Genomic DNA, 27,002 nt, shown 5'->3' with positions numbered 1-27,002 from the left:
AAAGTGTTAATTGTAGAATCTGGATGATGAGTCTGTGGGTGTTCACTGTAAAATTTTTTTCATCCTTTTTAAATGTTTAAAATATTTTCATGATAAACTGTGGAAAAAAATATTGCCAGGTTCTTACACCGGTTGTTTAATCATGTAGGAAACAAACTGTTGGTAAAAACCAGTGAAGCTTTTCATTTACTAGAAAACATTTTTCCCTTCTGTAGATGTTTTCTCAGCACCATTTCGTTTAATGCTAATGGATTTTCTGAATGGAGCAATCACGTGGGAATGTGGACCAATAATAATAACAATCATGAAACAACTCAGTACGTAGAGCAGCTCAGGAAGCCCTGCTGAATACAAGAGCCATTGTGTTCTCACCTTTGTCTTATGAGGTAGTCTGAGCCAGCACCATTCTCATTTTATAGATGATGGAAGTGAAGCTCAGGGAACATTAGTGGCTTGGGTTGTCTACGGTCACTTAGCTGACAGGGAGACCAGATCCCCATTTTATACACTTTTCCCACCATGCCATGATGAAATTTACATTAGTTATTTTCCTGAATGGCTAAGAAGAATCACAAGAAAAATTCTGCAAAATATAAAATGTATTAAACCAGTAATAGAATTAACAATATAAAAATAACACAACTTGATAAGACAATCTGAAGGTACAGGTGAATGCTGTAAGATCCTAAAGTTGCCATTAGTAATGAAAGACTGAACTTGCTCAGCTGTTTCAGAAGTGAACAGGTAAGCGCAGAAAGCCATGGTGACAATATAAACAACCGAAGATAAGAATAAAGGCATCTTCTACTCCATGCTCTGGACAAAGCCTGAAGAAGTTACAGGTGGTTAGTTATTCGAGGCCCCTGCTTGTGATGAAGAGGCCAAACAATACTGCTAATGAGTAAAATAACATAATAAGAGTAAAATTCAAAGAAAATCAAAACTACAAACTGTGGCAAGTTAGTATTTCTCTACATCTAGACAGATACTAAAGAATCAGATCAGACCCCAGGGATCTTGGTCCTAAGACTTATTTTAACACAATGAGGCCATTAGCACCACCTCTCAGAGCTTACAGGAGGGGAAAAAAAAAATCAACTGATCTGCTCTCTTTTCAACTTAATGATTTGAATGATGACTTCCAGCAGACCTTAAATGGGACTAATCTATTTACACTAATAAAAGTTGAATCTATTCTGTATCACAGAACAAAATGGCAACAACTGGCTGTGATGCAAATACCACTCAAATGCAACATTCTTCATATTAACATAATTTGATATGATGAAAACAATATGCTACTGCTGCTGGCCATATTTCCTTGGGAAACCAGCAAGGTTACTGGCAGTACCTCGGCTTAGCTGGAGAGATAACAGGTTTGGGCATCAGTGTAATTACCTCCAGCAAATCATTATACTGTAAGCAGCTGTGTCTACCAACCTTCAATGAGGCTTAACTAGAGCTCCAGCAATTACTCAGTCTACCAAAAACTTTCATTTGGAACCCTTTTGACACCTAGAATTTAGAAAATTCTGGCCCTATTGCCTTAACAGCAATATTTCTACACTGATTCCTGCCAGAGGATCTTCAAGGAAAACATAGCAAATTGAATATAATGCATTCTATACAACCTGCTTCCAATTATTAGCAGTACTGGGTTGAATAGTGTCCCCCCGGAAATTCCACATGGAACCTCAAAACGTGACCTTTCTTGGAAACAGGGTCTTTGCAGATGTAATTAAGGTAAGGATTGGGATGAGAGCAATAGAGTGGGCCCTAAATCCAATGAGAGGTTCCTTATAAGAGCCAGAAAAGGACAAACGGAGACACAGGGGAAAAGACCATGTGAAGATGGAGGCAGAGATCGGAGTTATCCTGCTGGAAGCCAAGAAACGCCAGGACTCCCAGAAGCCGAAGAGGCAAGGAAAGGTCCTCCTCTAGAGCTTTTGGAGGGAAGGTGGCCCCTAGACTCCAGAACTGTGAGAAAATAAATTTCCGTTGTTTTAAGACACCAAGTTTGTCATAATTTGTTACGGTTGCCCTAGGAAATGAATATGCTAGCTGTAACATGGTCATAAACACTGCGTGCAGCTTCTGCTGCTAATAAATGATCAGTGGGCAAACCCCAGGGAAAAGAGAAAGGAGGTGAAACAGTATCATCTCTTGCTGTCACACCAGGATAGTAGGAGGCAGGAAAAAGAAGTTACTAGATGGGTGCTAGAATACAAAGAACAGGAGAGGGTACACAGCAAGTAAGCGATGAGAGGAGATGCAGGTTGAAATCTAGACTGAGATGGAGGGGTCGAGGAGCACAGTGCGTAGGAGTCAGAAGTTTGTAAAGGAGAGAGTTAAGGAGCAGTCAATGCTGAAATCCACACATATGTGATGTGGGGGAGGAAGGAGTTATGCTTTATAATCATTATTCAATGTTCTCATTAGAAATGATTCCTGACACAGATTTTGTTATTTTTGTCTTACAGAGGAGAACACAGGTACAGAGAGGTTAACAATTTGGTCCTGGCCACAAAGTTTTCAACTGAAATGGCTGGGATTTAAATCCATCTGTAACTGATTCCAAGGCTTGTGTTTCAAAAAGAGCCCTCTGTTATGAACCTGACTGAATTAAAGAATGGCTTAACTATAATTTTTTTATAACTTCTCAGGACAATAGTAGATTCTACAGAGTAGAAAGATCCAGGCCAGTGGCACAAATTCTGGCTGCACACTGAGATCACGTGGACACCTTACAAAACACTGATGGCCCAGGCCCCACTCTTGATCAACTGAACCGAATCTCTGGGACAGGATCGGGCAGTGGTGTTTTCAGAAAGTTCCTGGGTAATTCCAAAGGGTATTGTTGCTGAGAACCACGGCTCTACACCCACAGGTAACAGTGGGAAGCACAGCTGGCTGAGAGCGAGGAGTTTATGGGATGACTCTAACCATTTCACTGCTCAGAAGTACTCTGACAAAAACTGGGGCAGTGAGGAAAATGAAAATAAACTTTAAATGTTTCCAGATTGCCTAAAATTTTTACTTGCACAGCTTATGTTTTTTCCTCCAATGATGCAGGAATTTGAGCCTAAGCCTTAGGAAAGTCGCCTCTGTCTCACATTGTCCCACATGAGCCAGAAAATGTAGCCTCATCCTGTGTTTGGAAAGAACTTTGCAAAATTCAGCAATGTGCGAGACCAGGAAGCAGCTTCTGCTGCCACTGCAAATATTGTTTTTACAATTTCTGGGCCTGTATGAAACAAAGCTGAATAGTTTTTTTAAGTGACTACTATTCGCTGCAATGCTAAGAGCTCACAGCATTAGTTTCCATTTCCTAACCTCCAGCTGGTCGTGGCGGTGTTATGTAAGGCAATGCATCTAAAACTTGAGTCTCTATCAAAATCACCTGGAGAGCTGGTTCGAACAGAGATTCCTGACCTGACCCCAGAGTGCAGTGAGGGTCAGGAATTTCATTTCTCACAAGCCCATGTGATGCTGATGCTGATGCTGACAGTCCATGGACCACACTTTGAGTTGGGCTGGTACAAGGCAGTGCTTCTCAAACTCTAAGATGCATACAAATTACGTGGCTATACTGTACAAATGCAGATTCTGACTTGGAGGGCTGGTGCTCTTGAGGGTATGGAGAATTCCACGGTGTGAGGGTGGGCAGGGAAACACACTTTACTTGCACCTTTGTTCACATAGTCAGATGTCTATTCAGCAATTTGACAGATACAAAACAAAAACCTTAAGCATTAGTCCCCTGCCCTTTTTTTGGATGGAGACACTAAAGAAGAAATAAGTTAAATGGCATCCCCAAATCAATAGTAAAGTAGGGAACTGAGTGGATATTTCCTCGTGTCTAAGGCATGAACAATTTGTAGACTCCTGTAGACATATATGGCACGGGAGGGTATCCACTTCAATTGACTGTTTCCATAGCTCCATGTCCAGAATGCCAGAAGATCTGACTCAGGAGAAATGAGGAATTTCTCTTAAGAGAGTGCCTCAATTTGAATCACCAGGCTCTGCCTTGCTACAAGTGGAAGTCATTTTGCAAAAAAGTGACAGCAGTAGAGGAAACTCAGAGGGTAAGACGATGAGGAATGTTCAATTCTACCTTCATACTGATAGCATTAGAGGCATAAGAATTGTGACATTTTAATTTAAGTACTGTCAAGAATCTTAAACCCAAGACCATGAATCTTATACCATAAGGGGAAAACATGCACACACATGTCCTTGTACTAAGGAAGTCATCATTAATTCATTCATTTTCCTTCACTCATCTATTTATTAAATATTGAGTACCTCCTCTGTGGCAGACGCTGTTCTAGGAGCTGGGGATTTAGGACAGAACTACCTGTAACAAATTTCCAAGCTATTCTACCTGTTGGAAAGTGCCTTGGATGCTGAGGCAAGAGATGCTTGGTTCTATGCTTTTACTTCTCTGTGAGGCGATATGAGGGAGTAAGGGATTTAGAGCAATGTGTTGCTAACCGCCTGAGAGCCCAGGGTTTTCCCCCAATCTATAGTAGATTGAGACTTTTATAAAATACAATAGAAACAAATTACTAGAAAAAAAATTTTAAAAACCACAAAGATATATAAAACACAAATCTTTTTTTTTATTATTAAACAGATGATGTCAAGTTGCTTTAAAAAATGAGAGGGGGCATCTAGACGCTTACTCTCAAATTCTGTACATCTCATAGCAGATTGGTAAACAACAGTCTGCAGACGAGCATACTCCTCAGACTATGCTTTGAGTACAACTCATTTAGAGCACGGACTCCAGGGTCAGGTTGCCTGCCTTTAAATTACAGTTCTAGTACTTGCTAGCTATGTGACTGTAGGTAAGTTACTTAATTTCATTGTTTCTCAGTTTCCTCCCCATAATAGGAATACCACCGTCACAAAGCTGTTGCCAATAAATGTAAAACACTTACAAGTCAATACATATAAAGCACTGAGAAAAGTGTCTGGCTCATAGTAAATGCTATTACACTGTTAGCTGCTGTTATTATTACTATTACTACTACGAATGCTATCATTACTACTATTACTACTTCTATGAGTCCTACTGGTACTATGCTGCTGTATCTTTTGGGGCTAACACTTGCATAGCTGTTTCACCTATAAAATGGTACTTGTAATCTCTTCCTTCCTATTTCCTTCCTTCCTTTCCTTCTATGAATTCTGTGCCTAGAAAGTGAAATTACCAAAGCAAAATCACATTATCACCCATGGAAATGTCCATTATAACCAGTTGTCTATACTGCTCAGATGCCATTTCAGAGAGGTAAGGACCAAGTGTCCGAGGGTTCTCCACATCTGCACGTCAGCACACAAATGACAGCAGCACTGAGACAGCTGTCTTTCCACTCTCCCTGAAGAAGTCAGTTGGGCTGATGCTATGTGACATTGGGTGCTGCCTCAGGGGAAAGGCACAACCCTTCTGCTCTGTGACCAAACAGTCTAGTAGACGGAATGACTTTAAAGCACATTTTTATGCTTAACGTCACTGAATACTTAACCCACCTGCATCTTTCACACACACATATTTCTCCAAGCTCCCTTCTTAAAGTTGTTTTGGATTCTCAGCTGAAATTTTTGAGAATTATTTACTTTTTCTTCAAATTAGTCACCTACAGTTAGCCAGGAGCGGCAGGAGGAGTTAGCCTGAGCAGCTGGGTTTGCAGGCTCTGCTTTGGCGGCCCAGGGTTTCGCCGGTTTGAATCCTGGGTGCGGACATGGCACCGCTCATCAAACCATGCTGAGGCAGCGTCCCACGTACAACTAGAGGGACTCACAACTGAAATATATATACAGCTATGTACTGGGGGGCTTTGGGGAGAAAAAGGAAAAATAAAATCTTTAAAAAACAAGTATCAAGGTGACACAGAAACACGTTTAAGAAACTTATGTTAGAAAACAATTTACAATCAATCATTATAAAGCAAGAGAATTTCTCAAGAGGAGAAAGGAAAATAACCATCTTCTCATTTGCTTTTTAGATCTCACAAGTCTGAGAATACTAAACAAATTTACTGATATAGTCTAACTAATTTGCATTCTCATCAAATAAAATTTCTATAAAGAAAGAGGGCAACAAAACAAACATATAAGAAAGGTGTTTTGGCTCAGAAAACAAATTTGGAGATTAATAACTTGAATGGCCTTACTTTCAAGATTTACTCATTTATAGAGAATAATCACATCTCGACTAGGTCAAAGAGAGAACAGGTAAATTTGGAGTTCTTATCTAGCCTCAGAATAGAGTAATTGATTTAAAGAACAGGAGGCAGAGTAACACATATGAATGACTGGGCACGAGGTTGGGAGCGATTTGACAAGCACAGCAGTTGACTGCCCAGAGGTGTCATTTAGCTGGCAGTGTATGGCCCTGATATGGTCCACATTGTAGTCAAGTAGTCATGAGTTTTCATGTGTCTTTGCCACTCAAGCTGAAAATTATCATGTTTAATAAGCCAGTATCTTTAGTTCACAGATTCACTCTTAGTACATTGTCGTCTTTTGTTTCCTTTAAAATTCAGTACACTAAGCATATTAAAGTTGCTCTGTACAGCATATAGCATGACACTTCAGGGACACAAATACTGAAAGGTTTTCTGATGGAGAGGAAGTTAATGATATGGTCAGAAAAAAGATAAATGTAAACAAGTTTTTGTCACTCTCTATTTCTCATCTTCCCACTCTGACTCTGCTGTTATTTATAACTCAAAACTTATTCACTGTCTCTATCCATCTATCCATACGTGTATGCATTCATTCAATAACTTATTTATCAAGTACTTTCCTGGTGCCTGGTACTGTGTTATACTTTTGGAACTTATGTTCTAGTGGGAAAGGACAGAAAATAAACAAGTTAGAAAATAAACTAATAGTTACACTTGTGTTAACAAGGACAAAAATTGAAGTGTTAAAATAGTGACTAACTGGGGAGATCTATTGGGGATCCTGCCAAAAAGGAGAATTCCGTTCAGATGATTCAAATGAAGAAACATTAGCAAAGAGATGACTTACAGAGGTATCAGCATCACTGAAAGCAACAACAAGGATGCCGAGGCACCTAGAGACTAGTAATAGGAGAATGCTATAATCAAGGGGCAAGGAGAAGAAATGGCGTTGCCAGAGTCCAGTGAGAGCTGAAGCTATGGACAAAGTGTCACCTGGCAGGACCTCTGGTTATGAAGGGATGATGCACCCACAGCCAGAACCATGATCCAAAGAGGAGAGGAAGGAGACAAGAGATAACCCAACTTCTTCCTCCTCTCACCCTCCAATCTGCTGCCAGTGCTTCCTATTGGCAGAACCTGATCGTGAGTCACTTGACAAGGGAGCTTTGGTGCCAGAGTCCAAAGAGTTTGACTTTAGTGTTGAGAATGGACTGGGGGGCTCAGAGGGGAGGGGAGAATCGAGAATAACCCGGGAAGGGGACCTACTTAGGTAGGATAGTCAGGAGAAGTTTCCCTGTGGAGGTGACATTTGAAATGTGACTTAGGGGGAGAAGGTCCCAGCCACGCAAAGAGCCAGTGGAAGAGTAATTCAGCACAGGGACGAGTGAGCACAAGCCTGCAGCATTCTCCCTTCTCTGCATCCCGTACTCAGTACAGATCCCTCAGGAACATATCTGACACAGACCCAGACAATCCAAATGAACTCTTTTCTAGGTTTGATGCTATTACTCAAGTTCTGGGAGAAGTAAATGCCTCTATTCTATTTTCTCAATACTATAGGAGAGTTTCTTTTAAAAAAGAATGCTCATAACTAGGACACTTCCCTATGGAAGGTCCACCATTTCTATTAATTTTAACGTACAAAGAAGGAAAAATCAAGAAAGACACATGTAAAGGCAGGTAAGGGCAAGCAAGTGAAGCAACTATAACTCCCTTCCATTTATACAACTTTTCTTTGAAGCGCCTAAGCCTTCCACATTCTGAGATATCCTCACATCATACAAGTTTTGTAAAAAATCCTATTGTGCACATCATTCTCTTAAACGAAGAAACATTATAAAGATTCAACTACAATGTAATGATAGTTAACATATACCCATAATTTAAATCATACTCATTTTCTTTTAGTTTTATATTTACCTCCAAGGCATTGGCTAAAATGGATATAAAATAAGTATCTCAAGCCTATTAATCCAAATATCTACTGACAAATTATTTTATTTCTATTGCCCAGAAACCATTTCTTTATATAGTCAAAGTAAAATTTTCAATATTAACAAGATCATCACTGAATCAAATGATCTGACTTTTGAAAGCCAGTTTGCTGGTCGGTTCCAGTTCACTGTGAGCTAGCCAAGTTCTTTACAGTAAGTCTGCCCACAAACGATGCAGAGGGTTTCCTGTTGACAAGTAAGCTTAGGCTGAGTAACTTCCTTTCTGTAAGTCCTTCACATTCCAGGATGCATTCACCAATGGAAAAAGAATTCCTTTCAAGGACAAATTCCAGGCAATTAATGAGAAGTTGCCTGCATGTTAATGAGACTCACCATCTCCCATATTCAAGCTAATCACTTTTTTCTTAAAGATCTTAAGGAATTTCCATTATCTCTACATTAGTCCTAAATTTCCCTGGTGCCTGTTTAATTTATTTCCTCTTGTTTTGTCCCTGATGACTGTGGAAACAGATGGTAATTATTCTTTTTTCAATTTGTGACTCTTGCCAAGTCAATGAAAAGTGTTGATAAAAACAGCAAGTTCAAAGTATATCATTACCTGAAGGAGAGGCCGCTGCACACCCAGCACCTTCATGGTGTCTGCGTTAGCTAGGATCTTCAAGGGGTCAGATGTTTTAGTGACTCCTTCAATTTCCTTGTTGATCTCAGCCAAGACTTGATTGAGGAAGATGTTTTTGATGTACACAGTCAGAAATTCTCGAAGAGGACATTGTTTGGCTGGGCCAGGTCCCAGGGCATGCTCAATCTCCTGAATAAATCTGGAAGACAGACAGAGTAAAACGGCTGCTAAATGTATCAGAAAAACAGTTAGAGAAATATGACAAAACATACATGGGGATCTCTAGGCTTTGGCTATTTCCATGAAGAGATGTGAGGAAATTCCCAGAATTCTTAACAAGAGCATCACTATATTATTCATCTATCTCTTTTTTTTTTTTTAAGATTTTATTTTTCCTTTTTCTCCCCCAACCCCCCGGGTACATAGTTGTGTTTTTTTAGTTGTGGGTCCTTCTAGTTGTGGCATGTGGGATGCCGCCTCAGCATGGCTTGATGAGCGGTGCCAGGTCCGTGCCCAGGATCTGAACCGGCGAAACCCTGGGCCGCCGAAGCGGAGTGCGTCAACTTTACTACTCGGCCATGGGGCTGGCCCTTATATCTGTTTTATTTATTTATTTATTTTTTAAAATACAAGTTACTTCACTAGTTGAATAGAAATTGGGTCAAATAAAAAAATGTGACTTCTAAACTATGGGGAAAAAAAGGAGATACGAAAAAATATTTTTACTAATTCAAGAAGGAAATAAGAATACAAGAAGCAAAGGAAAGCATGATAAACAGAAAAAAAATGTGATTAAAAGCACACCTTACACATATAAAGATTCTCACTGAGATCTTTATATGTGTAGATAGAAATGTTAAAAAAAACAAGAAAGAGAGAATAAAGGACATTCTTTCAATTTGTGATGATACGTAAGTTTGAGGTTATGAAAGAGAACAGGATGGGAAGTGGGGACAAAGGAGAACTTCAGCCTTATTTGTAATTACCTATTTCCTTTATTAAAAACCCTTAAAGCATATATAGCAGAATGTTAATAACTGTCAAACTCAGAGATGAGTATGCAGATGTCATATTATTCTTTGTACTTTTCTGTCCTGGCAGTTCCTGCTTTGCACAATTCCGATATGCACAAATTTAAGTTACTACAGTTTAGTTAACAACACCAGTCCTCCAAAAACAAGGTTTCAATCTAGTTACCACAGTATATTACCTGTGAGTAACGGCATAAAGGACAAACTTTGCTGCTAATTCTTCTGTCCAGAAATCTCTATGTAAATAATGGATGTTCATCATGATCAATTATCAATCATGCCACTTCTTTCAAAGTCTATTGGTGATTGATCACTGTACATCTCTCATTCGGTTCATGTACAGACAGTATAGCCTGTAGTTGTGTTGTCTCCTTGTCTCCCAGTAATAAACCCATGTGACATTTTACAAAAATGGATAATCAAAAGAGTGAATTGGCCAAAAATGATAAGAGTACAGAAAAAAAAAAAAAACTAAAAGTGATAACACTGGAAGTGAATTTGAATTGAATATAAATGGATTTATGGAAGAAATAGTCAACATTGCCCCATTTAAGAGGCACACGCAGCCAGAGTGAAGGTGAACTTATTGACGTAACGAGGAAAGTGGTTGTGAGGAAAGGGAGAAAGACACCCCAGTGGAAGTGATGCCGGCAAAAAACTTCACCTTAAAGGAACTCTTGGAGATATTTCAGGACATGGAAAAGCAAACAACAAAATGCTGGCAATTGATCTAAACTTGGAAGGAGGAATGACATTTCACCAAGGCATAGAAAGGATGCTCACTGTATACTGTAAAATATGCAACAAAAAGAAGGCGGCAAGCACTGTTGAAACTACTCTTGATAAGATTTAACAAAGAAATAAAACCTTACCTCTCAGTGTTTCTAATGTCCCAGTGTATTAAATACATATTAGTTTTCTTATTTTTTATTTCTGTATACATTTATAACCGACAGTAAGAGAGTTTGAATGTTTTCATAAAAATTTTTTAAAGTCTTGAAACAACTGCGATTTTCCCCATTGGTTAAGATTGCTTCACAGTGATTTTTACAGTTCCACAATGCTATACAAAGCAAGGGCTGCCTTGTAACTTAAAATTTTCTCAAAAAAAAGTAGAAAGGAAATCAAATCAAATCAAGATAAAAAAATGAACAACTAACTGGGAAGATATATCTGCAACTTGTATCACAGATGACAGCTAGGAAAAAACCAAACAACTTACTAGAAAAATGATCAAAGGACACGAAAAGATAGTTCGCAGTAAAAGAAAGACAATGGCCATTAAACATAAGAAAAAATTCTTAACTTCATTCATAATGATTAAAATAAAAAGTAAACTATACTGAGAAGTCATTTTTTACATCCATGCATTGGCCAACTTCCAAAAGTTTGAAAACACACTGTTGGCGTAAATGTGGGGAAAGAGGAATTCTCGTATATTGTTGATGAAAGTGAAAAACAGTACCACCCTTATGAAGGGCAAATTGGCACTATCATTCATAATTACAAATGCATTTCCTTTTGACCCAGAAATCCCACTTTTGGGGAATTCATCTGACAGCTATACCCGAATATGATTATATAGATCAGTGTAGCATTGTTTTTATGGCAAAAGACTGTCAACAACTCAAAAAATCCATCAATCAGGGATTAAATAAACTGCGGCATATCTACACATTGGAATACAGTGCAGCAACTCTGCCGCCAAAACGTGGAAGCTTTTGATGCACTAACATGAAAAGATCTCCAGGACATATTGTTAAGCTAGAAAAGCAAGGTGCAGGTCAATATGTATTTAGCAGTATTTACTACACTGACCTTTGTGTAAGAATTACGTATCCCCGTTTGTTTATTTTATTATAAAGACACCCTGGGAAAACTCACAAAAAACTAATAATTGTGAATACTTGTAGAAGCAGGGGTAGGGGTGGAGTCTGGAAGAGGAGTGGGAATAAGACTTTTCAATTATAACTTTTAATAATCATTTGATTTTTTAAAACCATGAATGATTAGCTACTTAAACAAAATTAAAATAGAAAATAGAAAAACTACCTACAGTAATATCAAAGAGTATATTTCATAAATTGCTTTCTAATTAGACCACATTTAAAAGTTTGGTGTAAATGTTCCTTAAGTTTAGCTATTTAACCTAATAAAGAGTTCCTTTACTTAATAAATAAATACATTGTGGTTAATCTTGCATATAACCAGTTAAACATTCCATTAACCTCTGGGTTGTGTGTGTGTGTGGTGGGGAAGGGAGGAAGTACGTATAGGATTATCATAACGAAAAAGTAACCCAAAGAATGCAGGAAAGAATGTGGAAACTGAGAAGCAATGAGGAACAGCAATGAGGCTTCTTAATTGATGTTAGCAACATGGAAAAGGAAATAAAAGCATGACCCCAAACAAGACATAATATATCTTCAAGGAGAGAGTGAGTGGCAGAAGGTAGGGAAAAAAGAAAAAATAAAAGTAGACCGTTAACCATGGCCATAATTTTAAGATTTCCAAATCCCACATCTTGCTACGTTGACCCCTTCTGATGTCACCTAACCCTCAGAGAAATCCCCCACCCAGGTACATCTTGATCTCCTTGGTCTGCCTCGGAAAGTAAACCACGGTTATTAATTTGCTAATGAGTAAATACACCAAAGGTCTTTTTGTCTTATTTTTTTTAATATTATGGGAATCAATCATCAGAATCCCTATTTATTCTTTTCAATGAGACTTAGAAAAAGAGTTTTCTGAGAAGTACTTCTTACATTTTCAAAATCTTTAACATTTATTAAAACAATATTTTTAGCAGTTAACCTGCTCCTAAACAGTGACAGAAGGCTCTAAATTATCCACATTTTCTTTTTTTCTAGTCCCTTATTTGCCCTTGGTGTCCCTAAGACACGAAACCGCTCTGAGCAGCACTGATGGAAGGGCTCCCATCACTTCCAGCTGAATGATTTCTCTCAAACACAAATCATTTATTCCCTAAAGCGCACACATCAGTCTAAAATGACACATCCAGGTTGATGTTGTCATCTCTACCTCGAGGGGACCCATTCAACATGTTTCCAAATCTGCTTTCAGAGCTGTGAGGGCCCTCACTGTGCAGAAAGCATGAAACATGCAAGAGAGGATGAAAGAGAAAAATTATGGCTGTCTTATCAGCCCCTTTTTTACCGTAGTCAAAAATGGGAAGCAATTACATTAAATGGGCAAACTGCCCTTTCTTGGGCAGGAAGGACACAGAATAAGAACTTTCCTAGGTATCCAGCAGATAAACCAGACTCACAGAAACTGCAGGGAGGGATGATCTAAGGAAGCAGAGTGGCCGAGAGCAGAACACTTAGGGTGGGTCTTCCTGAGTCTGAATCTTGAGTGTACAGACTTGGGCAGATTACTTAGCCTCTCTTAGTCTTACTTCTGTATTCTATAAAATAGATATGATAATACACAGGATTGCTTTGATGATTAAATGAGGAAATAAAAGTTAAGCACCAGCACAGAGGCTGACACATAGTAACTGCTAAGCAAATGGTAGCTGCTGCTATTTGTATAATTACTATCAGCATGCAAACCCAAATGAGGTTGGAGATTCAAGGCAAGTGCGACATTTTTAATGATTTTTTTCACCTTGTCCTTTACTTTCCTATGCAATTGTCCATAATCAGCAATTTGGACCACTAGATCAATACTTTGACTATTTCAGCAACACTCTGATGTAGAAATGACCAAAGGTCCATGTGACCAGGGGCCAAGTGTAAATTGCTCACTGCTGTATCCTCAGTGCCTTTAGCGCTCTATGGCTAGCACATAGTAGGTAGGACCTCAGGAAATATTTGATGAAGGAAGTGCTGAATAAAATAATTAACAGGTCCTTTAACTTCAACTCATAGTTCCTGAGACTAGGGTGTGACCTCTCTGACAAATAATGCCCTTCTCCCAGCAATTTGGACTAAAGATCCAAATAAAAGATTAAAAAAAAGAAAGAGAGAAAACTCATCCCCTATCTCCACCACTGCAAAGGTTGCCTCTTACTGAAAGAACATTTGCTAGGCCTTGGCCACATCTCCATGTTGTTTTTCACTTTGTACAACATGTTGCTCACAATATGGTTGTTCCTGCGTAATCTGCTCTTTCGCAGAGTATTATAGACTCATTCCATCATGCTAATGAACACATTATTAAACCAAACATCTATTAGAGAACATTAATGCTGTTTCCTGGTTTTATTATAGATAATCGTATAGTGAACATCTTCATTTTGCTTCTGTTTATTTCCACAAGTTACTGGGAATAGCTCCTCATCATCTTTCATGGATGAGTCTATACTTCATTTTCCTCAAATTCCCACAGTATACTGCACAGCTCTGTTCACCTAGTAAGTACTTTAAAAATGATTCGATGGACACACAGATCAATGGGACAGAATCAAGAGCCCAGAAATAAACCCACACATCTATGGACAGCTAATTTTCGACAAGGGAGCCAAGAACATACAATGGAGAAAGGAAAGTCTCTTCAAAAAATGGTGTTGGGAAAACTGGACAACCACATGCAAAGCGTTATCTTACGCCATACACAAAAATTAACTCAAAATGGATTAAAGACTTGAATGTAAAGACCTGAAACCATGAAACTTCTAGAAGAAAACATAGGCAGTACACTCTTTGACATTGGTGTTAGGAGCATATTTTCAAGTACCATGTCTGACCGGGTAAAGGAAACAATAGAAAAAATAAACAAATGGGACTACATCAAACTAAAAAGCTTCTGCACAGCAAAAGAAACCATAAACAAAATGAAAAGACAACGTAACAATTGGGAGAAGATATTTGCAAACTATATACCTGAGAGGGGGTTAATATCTAAAATATATAAAGAACTCATACATCTCAACAGCAAAAAAACTAACAGCCCAATTAACAAATGGGCAAAAGATCTGAACAGACATTTCTCCAAAGAAGAAATACAGATGGCCAACAGGCACATGAAAAGATGCTCAACATCACTAATTATCAGGGAATTTCAAATCAAAACTACAATGAGATATCACCTCACGCCCATCAGAATGGCTCTAATTAACAAAACAGGAAATAACAAGTGTGGAGAGGATGTGGAAAAAAGAGAACTCTCATACATTGCTGGTGGGAGTACAAACTGGTGCAGCCACTATGGGAAACAGTATGGAGATACCTCAAAAAGTTAAGAATACAACTACCATATGACCCAGCTATTGCACTGCTGGGTATTTATCCAAAGAACATGAAAACACGAATGCGTAAAGATATATGCACCCCTATGTTCATTGCAGCATTATTCACAATAGCCAAGACTTGGGATAAACCTAGGTGCCTATCAAGGGATGAATGGATAAAGATGTAGTATATATACACAATGGAATACTACTCAGACATAAAAAAGGACGAAATTTGGCCATACACGACAACGTGGAGGGACCTTGAGGGTATTATGCTAAGCGAAATTAGTCAGAGGGAGAAAGTCAAATATCATATGATCTCACTCATAAATAGAAGATAACAACAACAACAAACAAACACATAGAGACAGAGATGGGATTGGTGGTTACCACAGGGGAAAGGGGAAGGTAGGAGGGCAAAAGGGGTAATTAGGCACACATGTGTGGTAATGGATTGCAATCAGCCTTTGGGTAGTGAACATGATGTAATCTACACAGAAATCGAAATACAATGATGTACACCTGAAATTTACATAACGTTATAACCAATGTTACAGCAATTAAAAAAATAAAAATAAAAAATAAAAAAATAAAAATGATGTGTTGAATGGGAGACAGGAGAGAGAGTCAAAGGTATAGAGGAGAATCATCAAAAAACCCAGATTTTCCAAGAATGCTCCTAATCAGCTCTACGAAGTAAGAAAACATTGAATTTCTAACGGTGAAAAGAATCTCATTAGGAAAGAAAACACTTCAAAGTTAAAAGATGGAACACAGATGGAACCCTGCCACAAGGGTATTATCTAATCTCGTGAAGTGCTTTCACACCAGCGATTTCCTATCCTTGTAAATGATGAGAAGGCAAAGACAAAGCCCAGGTATGTCTTGTACATGGAAAGAGAAGGAGAATTAAAGAAAACGATCTACATAATGCTATATGCAGAGCATCTAATTACAGGACTTTGAGGAACTTTATTCAGATGAGCCTTGTAAACCTAAGGTTGCAAAGTCAGATGAACCAAAAAACAAATGAGTAGGCAACTGATTCACACTGCACTTCAATGTCTAAAGCATGGATCTTATTTCCTAAGTTCTAATATTGCTATTTGTAAATATTTAACCAAAGGTTTTCTTTTCAGAATATCATCAACTAGGGAGCCTCCTAAAATATGCACATATGCAGTACCTATATTTTAAATGCACGCTTTCTTACAGCAAGTATGCTACAGCAAGTAGCATTCCTTTGGAATGCATACATGAACACAGACTACCTATATTTGACCCAGTATTTTCAAAATTTTTATCTTGATTTGATTTCTATGCAGGGAAATTGTAAACTAATTAAAAGTTCATTCAAGCTGCCTAAGCCCCCCGCTTAACCCAGCCTCCTTATCACAAATTCTATTTCATTGGAAAGCTCCAATTCTTCCATTTTATCTCAGCCAAGAATTATGGTGGGTAGCAGCTGGAAATATCCTCGAACACGGAGGGCGTACAGCGTATTTTGGAAGTTGCAATGAGAGCAATGATATTTATCCATTTGAATAAAAATAGTTGCTCATAGTAAATATGTATTCCTTACATTCACACCCTAATGAGTTTTTAAAATTCTATGGCCAACACTATCAGTAATAGGACAAACTGACATCACGTGCCTCCTGATACGACAGAAGAACACAGCATCACTTCTCTGATATTCTTGCTAAAAATGTATTAAATCCAATCATGGGGAAACACCATCTTTCCATAAAACCAAAACACAAAGTCAAACGTGCAAATTTCAGAAAATTCAAACTCCAAATTCTGGCTTTTGAAGTACAAGGAATTTATTCAGGTCTCTTTCATGAACAGTGTGTCAGTGTTTATCGCTAATTACATTTTTAATGTGTACATTTGTATATAATCTGTATCACACAACATACAATAACAATTTTTTTCACTTTGATATTTCTGACTTTGTTGTACATTATCACACGTGTTTTGGTAGTTTAGGCTAAATAACGTACACTAAATATTTATCTGAAAGCCTTGGGGATTTTTCTGCTGATCCCATGTATTAGAACTAATAGAAATGTGTGATTTATCACCCAGACCTCCCACATTCTGCAGGAACTCTCAACACATTGTTGCCACGAATGTATCTTCTAATCTAGTCTTGACTCTCTGCAGAGATCTCCCATGCCAACCTCCACCAAGAAGCTCTGAATCTCTTCTACTGCAGAACAGCTTTAAAGATATTTTTAAAAAACTGAACCATCTTCCCTTCATTTTTGTCCAAGGTTTCTAAGTGAAAAAATCCATGGTATTTACAGGCCTGCAGAAGCTCTGCTCAAGTCATCCAGCATATTCAAACCTAAGTCTCCACGGCACCATCCACATCGTGCAGCACTCCACCGTCACATTTAATATATGTACATTTAATCCTGTTGTATGACACAGAATTTATCAATGTCTACATTAAAAACTTAATTAGCAATAAACAGTGATGCACTGTTTACGATAGAGACACGAATGAATTACGTGTGCTTTAAAAGCAAGAATTCTGAATTTGAATTTTCTGAAATTTACACTTTTGATTTTGTGTTTTGATTTTATGCAAAGAATGCAAACAACAGCAGTAACAGCAACCCTATAACATGAATGACACATGAGTTACAAGGAGACATTTTCCTCCAAATCCAGTCTATATAAATAATCTTTGGACCCAGAATGAGAACAGAATACTGCCTGCCAAATGCAGAACTTTTCTGCAGAAATACGGGCCCATGTAAAAAGATGCCAAGCAGCACTGATAACAGAATCCTGCATGCGGATGACACTTTCTACACATCACTCCAAGGGAAACAGTGGACTTTTATGAGAACACAGTATACTCAAAATGCCCACAATGCTTGATTTTTAGGAAAAATGTCAATTTACAACCCATAATAAAATCCATTCCCCGTGTCGGGGAGGAAAAATTTTCCTTTACCCTACAAAAGTTCTTTCAGTTGGTCTAACAAATGAATGGTCATAAGATAGATTAACAGGAGAAAATTAAATTTAATTCATATATATGGGAACCTCACATACATGAGACAGTGAGAGACCCACATACATGAGAGGTTCATGGACAGCAAGGTAAAATGAGGTACACATGCCATCCTAACTAAGAAATGGGGAGAGGGGCCTGGGGCTTCAGAGTGGAAGAAGACAATTCACAGGAGGATAAGGAGAGTTTGGTAATTTGATGTTTGTCCTGCCATATGGATGGTTTACTCACATAAAATTTATCTCTGGTAATAACTCTCCTTCCGGGAAAGACCTCCAACTTAGATTCTTCTAGCAAGTTAAGGGAGGAGCAGAAGTTTCTCCTGAGCCTGCAGGTCTTGATGGGGTTTAGTTCTAAATAATCCACATGCCAGAGTGACACATCTTGAGGAGGCCTGTTCTGAACCCCTTCACCAGACACAAGCCTATCCTTGCACAAAGAACTGTGACATGGTTAAATGGGCCTTTGGAATCAAACCCAAGTGGGGTCGTGCAAAACGCTGGAAATAAGTGTGTAGACAGAAGCCACCCAACAAGCATGGCTCCTTTAAGACATTATTTCTTACTTGATCAATTACTCCCAGATATGACATTTAAGACACAGAGCAAACTGAAAATAACTTGGGCAAAGAAGGAAAGAAACCTCAGAGGAACTAAATGTAGCTATATTCAACCAACTTGGATTATCTGACTCAAAAACCATCATTTAGAAGTGATTTACAAGGGACTCATTCAGAAACAGCAGCAACAGGCATATTTAAGACCATAAATCAGAGGAACATGAAAACCAAAGAAAAATCCATAAAGGTTAATGCACTTTAGAGCACATTTGCCTCTTAATTCATGGGAGTAAGTCATCAGCACATCAGGAAGAGGCTCCCCCCCAGTCTGTAACTGTTCATGCCGAGTCTAACTACTATCTGTGATTTTTGTATATAAAGATTTTCTGGGTAAAAGTGCAAAATAAGCTCATCGTTGCAGAGCCCAGTCATGTCCTCAGCCCATACCCCCAGGACACAATTTGCTGAACTAACGCAATAAAAAGGGATTTAGGTGCTCTTATTTGTAGTGAGTAAAATTCATGCCTAGGACTAGAGGAGAAAAGACGCAAAAATCATTAAGTAAAGGGAGAAACGAATATTATCTACAAAATTTGAACTCTGCAGGCTTGTAAACAAATTTAACTTTAAAAAATCTTGCCATGACTATATTGCGAGTGATTTGTGACTACATTTAAATGCTCCCTCAGACTGAAAAGCACTTTAGGTAAAATGCAGTAAGCCTCTTTAAAATGACAGCTGTTTAAATTTTTTAAGCATATAATTTGGAAATTGAAGTAACTCAAACTCTGACCCTTAATATCAAGCAATCTTTTTTTAACAACAACAACAAAACCCCCCACACATATAAATAAATAAATAAGGGCTATCAATATAAAACTCAGAGACAAAACGATAACCCTACTTTTCCAACAGGCCTGGAATTCCATTTTTATCTTTCCCATTTATCTGATTTATATTAAAATAACCTCTCCTTTATATATTTTTATAAAAGGATGTCAGAAAAATTTTCAAGAAAAATTGCAACTTACTACAAAATGTCTATCACATCACACGTAACTTATGTGTAACATATTAAAGATACTTTAAGTGTTCCATATCAGTTTAGCCTTTAGATATTCCAATGCAAGACACAAGGGAATCTGGCAAATCTTCTAGCTGTTGCTATGTGAGTAGGAGCTGTATTAGTAATTGCTTACAGCTATTGGGCTCTTACCATGTCTTGACCGCAGAGCTTTATATGGATTATTTTATGCAATTCTCACAACTCTATGACGTCTGCACTATTACTATCTGCATTTTACATTTGATGAAACTGAGGAAGTGAAAAAATAACAGTAACGTTATTAGCCGACAGTTATATTGTGCTTACAGTATGCCAACACTGTTTTAGGTAATCACCATGCTTTGCTTCACTTATTCCTTAGAACACTATGGAGTAAATTGCTTTTAGAATTGCCATTTGGAAGAAGAAATGAAGGCGTAGAAAGGTTAAGCACTTTCCCAAGGTCATATAGCTAAGTAAGTGATGGGGCCAAAATTTGAACTTGGTTGGTTCGTCTCCAGAAGCCACACTGGATTTCACCACCCTCTATTCAACATACTCTTCTAAGATCACTGCCCTAAATGCTCACCCCTAGGGTTAGGACTTTTGAGGGGGGCTGGTAAGGGGAGGACAATCGACAGAAGTCCATGCAGAAAACCCTAGAGTGTGTGCTGATGTAATGGAACCTCGTGTGGATTAAGAGGACCATAATATTGCTAAATACAAATATCTGATTATACCAAAGACTGAATTCTTTCTCCTGAAATATAATAAACCTCATCACCAGCTCTGACTTCTTTCCTCAAGCGCCTGACCTACATTTTTTTTTGTTTGTGTTTTAAAGTATGGATATTTTATTCCAGCTCTGGGAAATGAAAAAAAATGGGAAGAAGGGAACACATCCTTCCACATACCATTCTAATTTAGCTGACATTAATTCAGAAAAGCTAAAGCAACTATGTATGTGTATATGTATAAATATTTATATGTAGACATACATAGTTTTTCAGATTTTAGTCTCATCAGTGTTCATATATTTACTGTTTTTGTTTTTTTCATAAACATCCTTAAAAGTCATCAAACGCATCCTAATACTTCTACCTCTGCCTCTTCATCACTCATTTAATATTGTTTGGATTGTGTTCATAGTTGGTGTTTTAATCAGCTATGTGATTGGTCAAACGGTACATCAGAAGATGTGAGGGAAAGACATGGTTTACCTTATACTCTGTGCGTCGCAGTTACCATCACGATCGTTTTCATCATTCTTTGCAGCTTCACACTCTGGTAGTTCTCTACGCAGACCATTTCAGTTCTAGTGCTGTACACATCTACATCTTCTGGATGGGACTGCCCGTGATCCATGAGCTTGGGGTCAGGCAGAAACTGTGCAGCACCTGAGGGGATTCTGATTTCGTCTTCGTTTCGGAGCTGAGTTCTGTTGGCAAAGGCACTGAGTGTTTCAGGTCGTGAGTCGTTTTTGCAGGTATTTCTATTTCAGCAGAGCTTCCTAGCTTAGTTTTTCTTTAGGTTCAGGAAGTGACTCTTTTTTGTTGTTTTTTGTCCACAATGATTTAACTGCTTCATAAATTTGCTGGCTTGTAGCATATGCCTTTCTCTCAGTTACCTTTGCAATTATTACTGACTGAACTGGGTAACAAACAGATGCTCCTAAGGTGGCCAGCCCCAGTGGATAAGCAATTTTCTTAAACCTAGAACCTTTTCTCGCTGAAACCAAGCCTGCCAACCCTGAGACTGTAATGACTCCAACTTTCGAAAGAAAATCTCGAGGTGGATTCTTCAGATAGATATAGGCATCTTTTCCAAATTGTACTGTATCCATTATCCCATTTTTTACAAAGTCATAAACACCCTTCCACCAGCCAATATAACGACCAGTTGTAGAGCGGATGGACGCAAAGCTCATTTGTAAATTACCAGGCTGCTCTTTAACATATTTAGATCGGAGAGGTGGTGCAATATATATGGGGAGCTGCTCTGGCTTCACCAGCTGCTTTTTGGAGTCCTCTTCTTTGGCTGCATACACAGTTATAGATGCACATATCAGACCTGTAGGCATGGTTGTCAGCTCTTCCATCCTAACGGCCGACATATCTGTGACCCTCTCCGCCCCGGTTTTCTACGGAGAGCCCTCCTGACCTACATTTTTAATCAGCTGTTAGATACATTCAACTGGATGTCCTCTTGATAATTCAAACTTTGTCCAAAATCGAACTCTTTATAGCTGCCCTCCCATTATTATTTCAATGCTCTTCCTTCTGTGTTCTCTATCTTTGTACCATCCTTATTCCAGCTACTCAGGCTCAAAGTTAATCATCTTTCACTCCTTCCTCTTATTTTCAGCCTTGCTACTCATGCAAGAAGCTTCCAGATAGAGACATTCTCTTTATATTGTTTCTTACGTTCATGCATTTGTTCACTTGTTCATTCCTTCATTTATTTAAAAAATATTTACAGAGTGTCTACTTTATGCCATACACTATTCTAGAAACTAAAGCATCCACAGTGAAAGAATCATGCCCCAAGGACTGCCATTCACATAGCATATGATATGAAGGGTACCACCTCAATTAGTTTCTTGCTGGAGCCTGGACAGACATCCCTGTGCCCCCATTTGTAACATCCAGCACCATAATTCAGGCTTTTATTAAATGAGATGATGTAGATGAATGGACATAATTTAATAGAAGGTAATTTATTTCCCAGGCCTCTCTAAAACAATCTCCTAACTGGTTACTCTATCTTTAATGCCCTCTTCCTTCAATTTAGCTAACATACAGCTATTATATTAATCTCACTAAAGCACAGAATATATAACTACTTGGAGTTTCTTGAACATGCTCTGCTCTCTCTCGCCTCCGGGTCTTTGTACATGCTGGTCCATTTGCCTAGAACACTCTCCCCATACCTCTTTTCCCAAATGTCACTTGCCCTACAGCCACTAGCTTAAATATTACTTTCTCCAGGAGGCCTTCTCCCTTGAGTCTAGATTGAATGCCCTTTCACTTTGCCCCCACAGCACCCTAGGTCCACAGAATATTCCTATTGAGCTGTCTGTATTCTCTGTTAGTTTATAAACATCTTGAAGAGAGGCAATGTGTCTTGTTTACGGTAGATAATGTTTGCACCTAGGGCGTAATCAAGAAATACGTCTAACATATTTCCACTTCTACTCATCAGCAAACCTTGCTCTTTGTGTACTCCCTGCATATTCTTTTTAATTTCATGCCTCTTCTCATGATGTCCACGTGGTCTACTTGTAGTTCATCTAGGCATTTTCTAAATCGTGGTAAGTAAGCCAGAGTGGAGGTTTGAAAACCTGTCATTTTCACCATAGCCTTCCTCCGAGGACCAATTCAAAGCTCACTCTCTCAGAAAGTTTACCCTTATCTCTGTCAACCAGGTGATTAATTGAACTACTTTACTTCATTACATAGCATACATCTCCCTATTGGAATTAAGCTCCTTCAGAGCAGCAACTGTGTACCTCTTTGAATCATACTTGAAGCACTTAACTCTAAGTCAAGTACAGTGAATACAGTTAATAAACATTTTAAGAAATGATAAAATTACATTTCTATCACAACTTACTTAGGCTTGTCTTGAAAGACCGGTCCTTTTTAAAACGGTTACAATGCACAGATTACTTTAAGGCTATGTTTTCAGGAATAAATATGGCTGGCTAAACAAGGTAAGAAAAAGAATAGAGATAGTGAAAGAAAAAAGCGAAGTTTGTGAAGTTAAATGATGCATGCGTTATGTTAAATGTATCAATGTGAGGCATTTTTAGGCAAACTATTGGCAAATCAAAACCTGTTCACACTCCCAGTAATGTAAAATTTAGTGAATATGGCCTAAGCTGAATACTACTTGGGCATCGATGACAGAAGTGAGAGACTTAGAAGTATTTCATGTGCCAAAAATATGAATTGTGAGCCTGCTGTGATAAAATTACAGTACACGTTTGTTGGAAGAGACAGGCCGGCCACTTGGTTCTCTCCTTCACTGTTCCTCAACAGGATGGATTTCATTCTATTTAATAAACGCATGCTTTGGAAAACTCAGTTTGAATTATCTCTAATGAGCCTATTTGGCAGCTAACCTTGTTCCTGAACTTAGCTTATAATTATTTCTTATCCACTCTTATGTTTATTACCACCTGATTAACTGCCAACCTGAATGCAAAGTGCTCTAAGAAAAAGTGCCTGGGAAACAGGGAGTGACCCCCTAGTCAACAATTATGATATGTGGAAGTCACAGACATCTCTTGTCCCCTGAACTTTTCTACTTTTATCTCCTTAGTCACATACTTGATTATTTCAACTAAGCCATGACAATCTTCTTCTATCACTGTTGGTTCCTTTCTCTGCTCCCACATCCACATTTTCTCAGACCAATACCTATAATTATCTGGCAACAATATTCACAAAGTTATTTTTCATGATGTCTCAAAGTTCTCCAATTTACATCCTACAGAGCTCTTTCCTATTTGGAAGAGATTATCCACTTTCTAGAGTCTCATTTTTGGCCATCTATTGTCATATCACATTCCTAGGTTTCAACATGACAAAACAGATTGGGATGACATCAACCTAATATTGAAAGTGAACTAAACTAAATATTTTTAAGTTTCTCAGCTGGCCGCCTACCATTTTTGTCTTAGCTTCCTTCTAGAGGCCTCAGAGTCATTTCCTTCTTTATAGTTCTACTTACTAAATAGGAATTAGAGACTTTATAATTCCCACCATTCTATTTTATTCAAGTTTTCATATCCCCTGTAAGGCTAAATCAGAGTTAAAAATTATGCTAACAAATCTGAACTGCAGAAAAGTATAGATAATTACATTTGTATATGGAATAATACAGAAAAAAAATAGTTTCCTGTCTAGCTGATTACTTGTAGGTGAATATCTATCAATCACATAGGCATTATAATGATGGAATACATAATATTTCCAAAGAAAAACTAGACCCTATATAAGAATTTTGATTACAATATTACCAGTTCCAGCAGAACTGATGTTCATCTGGATTAAGCTGATGACAAACACCTACAACACATAGAAGATAAAACAGCTGTCCGACAGTCGGTGTCTGTAATCAGGTTACTCAGTGAGGCACACTCTTGGGCTGATTGTTGCTACTAAGTGCAGCTGAATATGCAAGAGACAGAAAAAGCCAATGGAAGTAATTTGAACATAAAAAAAAAAATCCATTGTAAGCCCTTGTTTCATTTGAGAAATGTTTCCTGTTTTCAAACCAATAGAAAAAAACATAAGGCATGAATGCTTTATCATAGCACAAATATGCAGTACTTCTTAATGGAAAAAATTATTTCGGAAAACTTTGTCTCATATGAAACTTGCGAAAAAATTTCTAGCCCAGACTGGCAGCTAGTTCCCTTTGACACTTTATTTTCAATACGAGAGTATGCATAAACGTGTTCATTTTTATGAAGTCAACAATGAAAAATTATGGCTACAGGCATGATAGCCACAGGCACAAGAGATAGTTTTGAATTTAGCATTTATGTCTTTAGATTGTTGCTATGTGCATTCATACCTACTAATACCTTTATTTTTATATCATTTCCCATGTGTGTATTTTGTTTTGGCAGCCATATAATAAACTCCTCTTGGGCAGGAGATATTCATTGTATTTTCCCTGTTTTAAAAAAGTATGCAGCTGGACACATTTTACTCTTTGTCTTTGACAAATTCTTGGTAATAACCATTCATGCAAGACCCCAGCAACAATCTGAAATACAGAGGTAAATCTTCCAAACATCTAACTAATTAATTAACTCAACTAACATCTACTGGCCATGTATAAGGCATGTCCTAGGAGCTGGGGATGCCAAGTCCTGTAAGTCAAGCGGACACATGACGAGCTCTCTTCCGTAGTGCCTGTTAGCACTTACAAAGGACTTTCACATCGTTGAACCGCACTCTGTTTTGCGGGCTGCTTTGACAATGATAGTTATTTCCATTTTACAAATGAAGGAATTGGAGTTCAGAAAGATAAGTAATTTGCCAAAGGTAACACTGCTATCAAGTTTTTAAGATTGTGTCTTGAACCTAGATCTGGCTTCTAATTGCTTCATCATTCTTTCTCCTAAAAATGGTAAAGCCCATATGCATGAAAATTCAGAAAAAAGTAAAGGAAATGGTCACAGATTCAATGATTCTAAAAAATTTCCCAATGTACTCTCTTCCGAAGATAGAAAGGCATATTTTTCACAACTAAGTTATAGATATTGTGGTAGTTTTAAAATCACTGGCAAAGTCAAATGCATACAACTTTGTTGGAAAAATGAGTGAGAAAAATGCATATATAAAAAAGAGTGACATGACAAGAACCTCTAGTATCATTGTGTTTATTCCTATAGGAAAGGATTCCAGAATGTGTTACAACATGACACCAATGCCACACACAGGCCCAAGGAGTTATGAGAGATCTGGAATTTTATAAGACTCAATCACAATGTTAGGCCAAGCACAAAATCTGTATCTTCCACCTCCTAGTTCAATGTTCTACTCTTCAATGACAAAAGTGAAAGAGTAATTAGACTAGGTGGGTTTCTCTTTAACCTGGTTGGCTATTTCTCCCAACAGTACAATTACCCTGCTAATGAGATTAAATTTGGTTTAACGAGAGGATTATTTCACAGCAGAGCCCCTGGTGACTCCAGTTCCCAGAGGACCCATCGTTCTGTAGATGCACCCATCTAACATTCATTTGCCTTAATGAAAGCCAGACATAAGAATCGGGCCTACACAGTAGCAAAAAACACAAGGGCTTTTGTTTATATTGAAAAAGAGCCTCATTTAGTCAATCTGAATCTTCCTAATACTCAGTGAAATATTTATTAATGAGTATCAGCACAGCAAGCCAGATAGTCTTATTTGCATTAATTTAAGCCATAAATAATTGAAGGTAGATATCATCCTTTAAGTCATGGTTTTAGAAAAAACTTCTCAACAGCATGCTGAACAAAAAGAGACCATTAGTGAAGTAATGTATTAAAAGTTGAGGGTGGTAGATGTTTTGCCTACCCTTGGACTACATGGATTGTTTCTCAATTATATATAATTCATTATCCTGTTATATTCACCTCAGTAGAGGTGACAGAATGAGACACTGATAATCTTTTCTTATTTCTGTCGGTCAGGATCATAGGAAATATATCTGTGCTATTCATCAGGTTGGATCAAAAATTAGTTCTGAGCAGATCTGCTTACCCATTTATTCACTCTCTCACCAAACATTTAGTGTGCCTACTATATGTCAAGCATCACTAGATGATAAGAATGAAAAATGGATAAAACATAGAACCTGCTCTTAAGA

At 38.0% G+C, this 27,002-nt stretch overlaps 1 protein-coding gene across 3 annotated transcripts in view; it reads right to left on the bottom strand.

The window, feature by feature from the left end:
- EXOC4 (exocyst complex component 4) overlaps window positions 1-27,002 on the bottom strand; it is a 758,598-nt gene that overhangs the window by 213,941 nt on the left and 517,655 nt on the right. For 2 of the 3 annotated variants that reach the window (XM_070617731.1, XM_070617732.1), the window contains one exon: window positions 8,751-8,970. In XM_070617731.1, the coding sequence (XP_070473832.1) occupies window positions 8,751-8,970 (220 nt within the window). Of the gene's footprint in view, window positions 1-8,750; window positions 8,971-20,854; window positions 21,073-27,002 lie in introns of all 3 variants that reach the window. The other variant, XR_011539582.1, reaches the window with a different exon arrangement.

This window comes from Equus przewalskii, chromosome 4 (assembly GCF_037783145.1).
Source record: "Equus przewalskii isolate Varuska chromosome 4, EquPr2, whole genome shotgun sequence".
NCBI lineage: Eukaryota > Metazoa > Chordata > Mammalia > Perissodactyla > Equidae > Equus > Equus przewalskii.
This window is presented reverse-complemented; position numbering and strand designations above follow the sequence as displayed.